Raw genomic sequence first — 10,798 nt, 5'->3', positions numbered from 1 at the left:
CTGTGGTGTCATTTTGAAATGTGCTTCAAAGAAGGAAAATAGTTCAGGGCACAGAAAGCACAATATGCAAAGACCTGGAGGTAAGAAAGTGCTGTCCTGTTCAGGAATTGAGAGAATTCCCAAATTTTAGAACTCAAAGGCCAGATCCTGGAAGGTCTAAATAGCCTATTGAGGGGGTTTGCATTTGTCTTCAGGGCAGTAGGCCATGAAGAGTTTTAAGGGGAGTGAGAGAGTGTGATGTGCATTTTGGGAGGTTTGTTTTGGCTGAGATGTGAGGAATGGAATGATGGGCCTTGGCAGCAATTTCAAGGGAGTGGTTCATTCTATCCACCCTGGAGACATGCGCAACTTTGTGTCTGTTCAGGTAGGCTCTGTGTGTTCTGTACTATTCCCTCTGAGCAAATTCTTAACCTTCCTGATCCTTACAGGTTACCAAAATGTTTTAAGTTGCTTTAATCTTCCAAAAGGTCACTGCAAATGTTTATTTTTCCTTTTTAAACTTTAGATCTTTACTGTATCATTTTATATACCTGCAAGGCATTGGGATCATTGCCTTGATCAGACTTTTTTTTTATAATAGGCAAATGCTGGCTTCCTTTTTTCTCTTCTTGTCTTTATCATCTGTTCTTTAGTGAACCAGCAGAGATTATTTTAAAAGATAAATCAGCTCATACCACACTTCTGATTGGAATCTCTCTGTGATTCCCATCTCCCTCACAGTCAATGCCAGTGTCTTACAGTGGCCTCAGTGCCCCTTGTGACCTGTCCCTGCTGGGTTCCCAGCTCCTGAGCCCTGCTTCTGTCCACCACTGCTCTTTCACCACACAGGTTTCTTCCTGGTCCCTAGACTATGCAAAGCACAATTCTCATCAAGGTCTTTGTACCTAACTTGAAATTCTCTTCCTGAAAGTATCCACAAAGCTTGGGCCTCTTCTTCCTTCAGGACTTTGCTCAAACGGCACCTTATCAGCGAGGCCTTCTTTAAACGGTCCATTATAAAATCATGCATTCCATGTGTGTGCACATACTGACACACAAAACCTGGCACAGACACCATAACATACAGACTTCCCGTCCTATTGAAATTGCTCCCTACCCCCCACCATTACAGTGCTTTTTACCACCTGACATTTACATTTGTTTGTTTCCTCCCCATTAGAATATAAGGTCTGCAAAGACAGACTTTAAAACAAATTCACTGATGAATTCTCAGGACCTAGAAGGGAGCCCATCATGTCCTAAAATTTGTCTGGGCAGCTCTCATAAATCTGTGGAATAAATTGCTGCAAGGTAGTTAGAACTAGGTCTGCCACTGTTCTCACAGGGATGGTTCAGGGTTACCTTGTTTTAAGAAGAGATCCTACAACCCACTCAAGCCGAGTCATGACTGAACGAGGAGATACGCTGACCATGAACTGCATATTTTTAAAATGTGTTTCTTCTATTTTTCCACCTTTTACTTAGAATGGGGTCCGCCCACCACAGCCCTCTGCTGTGTCTTCTTTAGTGTGAGGAAAATGTCAAAGCTTATCTCCCTATAGCGATAAGCTTTAAAAAAAAGCAGGGAGGTGGGGGGCGGGTGCTTTAGGTGATGCCAGAATGTGCTGGGCCAGGTACGGGTTCTCCTGGGCCCTGGTGCAGTTTTCAATATAAGCCATCAGCAGTAAGCCTAGGGCAGAGAGTGTAGGTAAATGTGGGGATGACTTAGATAGCCTGAGGCCACGAAGGGGTCTAACCCAGCTCTACATTTAACTTTATGTCAGGCCACAGGACTAAGACCTGACTCAGGACCCTTCTTATCCCTATGTCATTGGATGTTATAACTGGCTTTCCAGACCAGAGTCACTCTGACTTGCAGCAGATCCTTCCTTGCTTCATTGTTCCACTCTCCACCACCAAAATCCTGGAATCAGAGGTGATACAAGGTCACTGAGGGGCACAAACCTTGGTTACCTGAGCAGAGTGGTAGGTGGAGCGACCATGAACCTGGACTCCCACCTGTGATGCTATAGCCATATCCCCAGTTGCCTAACAGCCCTTTAATCCCATAGGTACTTTTGGTCACTGTCATTTTGCCACATGATTTAATTTAGCTGGAATTATTGCCCCTGTATTTTTAGGTCACTTGTGTCCTCTATGGAACTGATGTGTATTTTAGAATGACCATGAATAGTCTTACATTGACACAGAGAAGGACCATTTATGGCTGGTAGCACTGATTTCACAGCCTGCAGGCAAGACCTGGGCAGGATACATGCCCAGACCTGGGCCTGCTTATCTCCCTTTCCTGCCATGGGCAGCCTGCAGATTCTAGAATGAGATCTGTACACAGATATGAAGAGCAGTGCTTGAAGAACCAGATGCCCAGCTGCTAATGCATCAGAAGACCTGGTGTTGCTGAAAATTAGGAGGAAATGTGCTGTCATCAAAACATGCTTTTAAAAACTATACTTATCGTGTGGAAATATTGCCTTACAACGGATTTTTTTTTTCCCCCTCAAGTGCAAATACCATTGAGCTTTGATTGCAGGCAAGCTGGAAGATTTCTCTGTGGTTCTAAGATCCATAGATTTGTTGTTGTTCAGTTGCTAAGTCATGTCCGACTCTTTGCAACCCTATGGACTGCAGCATGCTAGGCTTCCCTGTCCTTCACTATTTCTCAGTGTTTGCTCAGATTCATGTCCATTGAGTCGATGATGCCATCCAACCATCTCATCCTCTGCTGTACTCTTCTCCTTTTGTCTTCAGTCTTTCCCAGCATCAGGGTCTTTTCCAATGAGTCAGCTCTTCACATCAGGTGACCAAAGCATTGGTGCTTCAGCATCAGTCCTTCCAGTGAATATTCAGGGTTGATTTCATTTAGAATCAACTGGTTTGATTTTGCAGTCCAAGTGACCCTCATGAGCCATAGGACACAATTGCATTAAATACAGTGTAAACTGTGTCCCAGAATTTAAGATCGTTACTAGGTCATGCATTTGTAGGATTTTGAGAGTCTAAACTTCAGAGCATCACTCTTCAGATGATTTTGGCAATGAAACAGTTTTTGGAAGGTTGACTGTGTTAACCACAGTTTAAAAGAAGATCTGCCTTAGCAACAAGGAGAAGATTATTTAATGCGTCAAAACTTTGTGCTTTTTCTCATTGGCTGTCAGCATGCTTGCATGTGTGTTCAACAATTCAAGGACATAATTGAACGTTTTCTTCCAGTAAGTCAGCTGTGTACATTGCTCATTGCTCAGTAAATGGGACTACATGTAGAAAATGCACAAGTGGAGAGATTGGGCTGTAAACATTACCAAGGATTGCTTTATCACAGATAGATTCTTAGAGTCATGATTCACCGTAGATGTTGTGATAGTCAAATATAAACAAATCATTGGTAAATGTAATAAAAATAATTGGGTCACTTGAGTGCTTTGGGTCTGGATCTAATGATGTGATTTTTCCCCCACCCTCCCCCTTTCTTGTTCTCCCCAGTAGGTTGGGACAGTTGGAACTCTGCCATTGTCCAGCATGCTGCAGCCCCATCTGTCACCCACCTTGTCGATGGGATTTCATGTGTTAGCCATGGTGGCTCTCTTGTTCTCCCATGTGGACCATATAAGTGCTGAGACAGAAATGGAAGGAGAAGGCAATGAGACGGGCGAGTGTACTGGCTCCTACTACTGTAAGAAGGGGGTGATTTTACCCATTTGGGAGCCCCAGGACCCTTCCTTTGGGGACAAAATTGCTAGAGCGACTGTGTATTTTGTGGCCATGGTCTACATGTTTCTTGGAGTCTCCATCATTGCTGACCGGTTCATGTCCTCTATAGAAGTCATCACGTCTCAAGAGAAAGAAATCACCATAAAGAAACCCAATGGAGAGACCACCAAGACAACTGTGAGGATCTGGAATGAGACAGTGTCCAACCTGACCTTGATGGCCCTGGGATCTTCAGCTCCAGAGATTCTCCTTTCAGTAATTGAGGTGTGTGGCCATAACTTCACTGCAGGAGACCTTGGTCCTAGCACCATTGTGGGGAGTGCCGCATTCAACATGTTCATCATCATTGCGCTTTGTGTTTACGTCGTCCCGGATGGGGAGACGAGGAAGATCAAGCATTTGCGTGTGTTCTTTGTGACAGCAGCATGGAGCATCTTTGCCTATACCTGGCTTTACATCATCTTGTCTGTCAGCTCCCCTGGGGTCGTGGAGGTCTGGGAAGGTTTGCTCACTTTCTTCTTCTTCCCCATCTGTGTTGTGTTTGCTTGGGTGGCAGACAGGAGGCTTCTGTTTTACAAGTATGTCTACAAGAGGTATCGGGCTGGCAAGCAGAGGGGAATGATTATTGAACATGAAGGAGACAGGCCATCTTCCAAGACAGAAATTGAAATGGATGGGAAAGTGGTCAATTCCCATGTTGACAGTTTCTTAGATGGAGCCCTGGTTCTAGAGGTTGATGAGAGGGACCAAGATGATGAAGAAGCCAGGCGAGAAATGGCTAGGATTCTGAAGGAACTCAAGCAGAAGCATCCAGAGAAGGAAATAGAGCAATTAATAGAATTAGCCAATTACCAAGTCTTAAGTCAGCAGCAAAAAAGTCGGGCATTTTACCGCATTCAAGCTACCCGCCTGATGACCGGAGCGGGCAACATTTTAAAGAGGCATGCAGCAGATCAAGCCAGGAAAGCCGTCAGCATGCATGAGGTCAACACGGAAGTGGCTGAAAATGACCCTGTCAGTAAGATCTTCTTTGAACAAGGGACATATCAGTGTCTGGAGAACTGTGGCACAGTAGCCCTGACCATTATCCGCAGAGGTGGTGATTTGACCAACACTGTGTTTGTTGACTTCAGAACAGAGGATGGTACAGCCAACGCTGGATCTGATTACGAATTTACCGAAGGAACTGTGGTCTTTAAGCCTGGTGAGACCCAGAAGGAAATCAGAGTTGGCATCATTGATGATGACATCTTTGAGGAGGATGAGAATTTCCTTGTGCATCTCAGCAATATCAAAGTATCTTTGGAAGCCTCGGAAGATGGCATCCTGGAAGCCAGTCATGTCTCTACCCTTGCTTGCCTGGGATCTCCGTCCACTGCCACCGTGACTATTTTTGATGATGACCACGCTGGCATCTTTACTTTTGAGGAACCCGTGACTCATGTGAGTGAGAGCATTGGCATCATGGAGGTGAAAGTCCTGAGAACATCTGGAGCACGTGGAAATGTTATCGTTCCCTATAAGACCATTGAGGGGACTGCCAGAGGTGGAGGAGAGGACTTTGAGGACACATGTGGAGAGCTCGAGTTCCAGAATGACGAAATTGTGTAAGTTCTTTTTTTTTTATACCTATGTGTGTGGTTGAGTGCGTTTGTGGTTGTGTGAACAATGTGTGTGTTTTTTAAAAACTAAATGGTGAAGAAAGAATGGATTGGTTACTATACAGAACCACTTTCAAAGTATCAAAATATCCCAGCTTCTAGCTTATGTGCCACTGATCAATATACTGTATATGTCAAGATCCTAATGTGCTTTCATTTTTACTTTTATGCATTTACAGTTTTTAAGTACATTTATAGATCATGGTGAAATGAGTCTTCTGACAGAATTTATGCACTTAGTGATCGGTTAAGAAACTTGTATTCTATCTTGATCATGTAACAGACACACAGAAAGGGAATATCGCAAAAGTCACGTTATGTCCTAACTTCATTACTGAGTACAAATTGGGAAAGCCCCAAAATAATTTCCTGGCTACAAGGGTTGGCTAAAATGATTTTTGCTGCTCTTCTCTGACACTGTTTTTGTGATAGTATAATATTTCTGCTGAAATGCTAATGCTTAATTATAACTTAATGACCAATCCTGCCTTTTCAGTTTGATGCCAATGGGGAAAAGTCATAAAGTTCTTTTTTAGTTCTAGTCTGATTTTACTTTACATGGTTAAACAAACACTTTTACCCTGCTGGCATAGGGATGATGAGAGAAATAAAATTCTAAGTGTCTGAAATGACAAGGAGCAGGTCAGAGAAAAGAAGTAGGAAACAATTAAGTTTTCCTATTGACACTTTACAGTGATATTTGCCAACGCTGTAACACAGAATATCTGATTGTGTGATGATTCCTCCGTTGGCAGAGGATGTTTAGAGAGCTTTTCCTCCTTCCTTGCCTAAGGCCAGGGGCATTGCACTCACCAAAAGCAAACCAGAAAATATGACTCAGTCAATAATATCCAAACTGCAAGGATGGAAGAAAAGGAACTGTTTATAATATCTGCAGTGAAACATTCATTTTATTCAATATTTGAATATTTTCAAATAAATGATTATGTTGATGGGATCATTGACAACTTAGGAATTTCAGGATAAACAATATAAAATATAGTTTATCAAAATGGTTAACTCTTGTTAATGGCATGTGACATCACAGGTGCATTCTCTTCAAGATGAAATTTCTTCTTCTGTAAGTGTAGAGAATAGATGCAAGGATTGGGGGGCGGTGCAGAGGAAACAGATTTTCCTAAAAGAGGCTTCCAATGTCTTTCACCTCTTTGACATTGTATTTATCGAGATGGGCAGTGTGCGATCACAGTGAAATCTAAGGGAGATTGTAATAGCCTTCCTTGGATGTGTGTGTGTGGAGAGCTTTTGCTCAGTATCTATTTTACATTGGTTCTTATGCTGTTAACATTCCACTTAGTGAGACATGTTTTGTTGGGACAGATACTTTACTGAAAGAGGGTAATAGGAAATGAATATCCTGCACACCCAAGGATGGATTTTCCCAAAGGCCTGTGTTGATTATGTTCCTGCCCACATTAGTACATAAACTTTATTTCTTTGCTGGGAATTCTTGCTGATTACATTTCATAATCATTTCAATTATTGAACCCTCTTGTATTAGATATACTTTTACATGGATTACAAGTGCTACTGCATATTATTAAAGGAATACTGCATGTTATTAAATGAATTCACAAGGGTAGCTCTTAAATATGACCAAATTGGTATTTTGTTCTGTTTGCTCATTTTACCTAGGATGTTTTTCAAAAAATGCAATATTGCTTTCTCTTGAGAATAATGGCTCTGTACTTGTTTGAGAGGCAGCTTTCCCTGTCTAGTCTGGTGTCCAGGACTTCTACCAAAGCATAAATACATTTCTTTTGGGCAGAGTGTAGTAGAAGAAAAAAAGAGACAGTGGTTTGATGGTAAAATTTAGTCTGTCAAGCTCTATTTCAAACATTCACCCTATGCCATTAAATGGATTTAATTCTTGCTATGGAAGGAATATTGCCAAATTTCAGCTTTAGAAATTTAGACATCTTGTGAAAACTGGTAAGAATCAGTGGAATTATCAGCATCTCTGTGTATGTGTTCTTAGGAGTATTCTAGATGAATAGCCATTCCTAGTTCTATAAAATTCTTCCTATCTTTTATGTGGTAAGTTGAAATATGAACTTTTAGAAATGACAAAACATGTTATTTATAAGTGTAATGAAAGTACATCCCTGCATTTTTTCTTCTTTCTAAAATTTTAAGGAATTTTCATCTTAGTGTTATAGAGTTTTACTACTGATAAGGTTTGAAGATAGTTAATAGGTCTATTACTTGAATAAATTTGTTGCGGTGACTGGTACTTAGCCTCAATTTAGGCACCAAAGATTCAAACAAAATGCGTCTGGGAAAACATGATATTATCAAATATCCCTTATTCTATTTTTTTTAATGGGTTGTTTCTCCTCTGGTCATTGTTTCCAGTGTCAGGTCCATACAGTCAGATCCAAGTTAAAAAGAGTCTGTCTTCATGCAGTCTAGGTGAAGTATGTAGACACAACTCAGTTTTTATCTTTTACAATGAATTTATATTTCAATCAATTACAAAGGTAATCTTGAGAGATGACGTTCTCAAACACCTAAAATACATGGATGGGACTATGGATACCCCTCAGCTTTAAAATTACTGCAGATGGTGACTGCAGCCATAAAATTAAAAGTCACTTGCTTCTTAAAAGAAAAGTTATGACCAACCTAGTGAAGTCCCTCAGTCGTGTTTGACTCTTTGAGACCCCATGGACTATAGCCTATCAGGCTCCTCCATCCGTGGGTTTTTCCAGGCAAGAATACTGGAGTGGGTTGCCACAACTTAAACAGCATATTAAAAAGCAAAGACCTTACTTTGTCAACAAAGGTCTTTCCAGTGATGGAATTCCAGTCGAGCTATTTCAAATCCTAAAAGATGATGCTGGGAAAGTGATGCACTCAATATGCCAGCAAATTTGGTAAACTCAGCAGTGGCCACAGAACTGGAAAAGGTCAGTTTTCATTCCAATCCCAAAGAAAGGCAATGCCAAAGAATGCTCGAACTGCTGCACAGTTGCACTCATCTCACAGGCTAGTAAAGTAATGCTCAAAATTCTCCAAGCCAGGCTTCAGCAATACGGGAACTGTCAACTTCCAGATGTTCAAGCTGGATTTAGAAAAGCCAGAGGAACCAGAGATCAAATTGCCAACATCCGTTGGATCATGGAAAAAGCAACAGAGTTCCAGAAAAACATATACTTCTGCTTTATTGACTATGCCAAAGCCTTTGACTGTGTGGATCACAACCAACTGTGGAAAATTCTTAAAGAGAAGGGAATACCAGACCACCTGACCTGCCTCCTGAGAAATCTGTATGCAGGTCAAGAAGCAACAGTTAGAACTGAACATGTAACAACAGACTGGTTCTAAATCAGGAAAGGAGTACATCAAGGCTGTATATTGTCACCCTGCTTATTTAACTCATATGCAGATTACATCATGAGAAATACTGAGCTGGATGAAGCACAAGCTGGAATCAAGATTGGCGAGAATATCAATAACCTCAGATATGCAGATGACACCACCCTTATGGCAGAAAGTGAAGAAGAACTAAAGAGCCTCTTGATGAAAGTGAAAGAAGAGAGTGAAAAAGTTGGGTTAAAGCTCAACATTCAGAAAACGAAGATCATGGCATCTGGTCCCATCATTTCATGGCAAATAGATGGGGAAACAGTGGCAGACTTTATTTTTTGGGGCTCCAAAATCACTGTATATGGTGACTGCAGCCATGAAATTCAAAGATGCTTGTTTCTTGGAAGAAAAATTATGAATGACCTAGACAGCATATTAAAAAGCAGAGACATTACTTTGCCAACAAAGTCCTGTCTAGTAAAAGCTATGGTTTTTCCCATAGTCATGTATGGATGTGAGAGTTGGACTGTGAAGAAAGCTGAGTGCCAAAGAATTGATGCTTTTGAACTGTGGTGTTGGAGAAGACTCTTGAGAGTCCCTTGGACTGCAAGGAGATCCAACCAGTCCATCCTAAAGGAAATCAGTCCTGTATATACATTGGAAGGACTGATGCTACAGCTGAAACTCCAATACTTTGACCACCTGATGTGAAGAACTGACTCATGTGAAAAGACCCTGATTCTGGGAAGGAGTGAGGTGGGAGGCAAAGGGGAGGACAGAAGATGAGACGGTTGGATGGCATCACCGACTCAATCAATGGACATGAGTTTGAGTGGCCTCAGTAGTTGGTGATGGACAGGGAGGCCTGGCGTGCTGCAGTCCATGGGGTCAGACACCACTGAACAACTGAACTGAACAGCTTTATTAGATAGTTTTTTAAATCTTTTGTTTGTTTGTTTGTTTAATGATATGCATGAAGCCAGAATTTATGATGCTTTCCACAGCATCTTAAAGTGATTCCTGGAAAAGCCTGGATTAAAATATATCTAATTAAGAAGTCATTAACCAAGGTAGAAATAGAGTTCAATCTGATCAGGGAGGGAGATTAAAATACAGTCAGATTTATTGATTCATTGTTTTCAAGAATAAGATAGATGCCTAATCTTTGACCTCAGGTTTAGTGTAGAAAAAGTCATTTAAATGTATAAAATAAGCATGTCTGTCTTCATTCATATTTTTTTATAAATGAGTTGAATTATTTCAACTTGACCCTTTTAAAGATCAAAATCCATATTTTAGGAAAATACCATTAAGTGGTAAGTGCCGCTTGTGGTCTCAAATAAAATTTATTCTCAGCAAAACACTTGAAAATTACAATGCAAACACTCATTAGACAGATATAATTAACAATTAACACATGCTTTTGTATAAACACAATCAATGACAAATACTAAACCCATGCTAGCTAATCCTGACTTTCAACAGGGAATTCTGTCTAATGTTAACAGCTAATAAAAAATAAATGAAGAATATGCTAATTTGATTTGTGGTTAGGAAGGTGACATCCAAAAATTTGAAGTGCTACTAATGTTTGTTCTTTAATGATGCTAGTTTCTTGGTAGTAATTACAGAAAATGTTGTTCGGTGTTTCAAGGTCTAACATTAGCTTGACTGTTCTGGAAAATGTTAAGGTTAATTAGTGTAGATACAAATCAAATTTAATTACTTAGTTATAGCTCAACAATAATATCATTTTTGGAAGATTACTCAAAACATCATGAGCATTTACTGCTATATATTTAAAATGCAAAGTTGGAAAATGAAGTATGTATGTCACTTAGCAAATCATTTTACTGGGAGTTTCTAGCCATAATTTGTTAAGGAATGAATCTGTCCAAAATTAATTTAGCTTTAGAGACTATTAATGTTTACAAGTTTGATTGCAACTTCATTACTCTAGCAATACAATATTTATTGTATTGCTAATACAATAGCAATAGCTATTAGCAAGTAGCAAATACAATATGTAAGACATCTCAACAAATATAGCTCTTGGATGCAAAATATTTACATGACTTTTTTTTGAAAAATATGTAGAA

General features: G+C 40.3%; 1 protein-coding gene across 1 annotated transcript in view; it reads left to right on the top strand.

Annotated features, from left to right (window-relative positions):
* Nucleotides 1-3,489: 3,489 nt before the first annotated feature.
* Nucleotides 3,490-10,798, top strand: part of SLC8A1 (solute carrier family 8 member A1) — a 356,874-nt gene continuing 349,565 nt past the window's right edge. The window contains exon 1 of the mRNA XM_052648493.1: nt 3,490-5,315. Coding sequence (XP_052504453.1) covers nt 3,517-5,315 — 1,799 coding nt within the window. The 5' untranslated portion in view covers nt 3,490-3,516. The remainder of the gene's footprint in view (nt 5,316-10,798) is intronic.

The sequence above is a fragment of the Budorcas taxicolor genome, chromosome 11, assembly GCF_023091745.1.
Source record: "Budorcas taxicolor isolate Tak-1 chromosome 11, Takin1.1, whole genome shotgun sequence".
NCBI classification, from domain to species: Eukaryota; Metazoa; Chordata; class Mammalia; order Artiodactyla; family Bovidae; genus Budorcas; species Budorcas taxicolor.
Note: the sequence above shows the minus strand (reverse complement) of the source record. Positions and strands in the feature narration are given on the sequence as shown.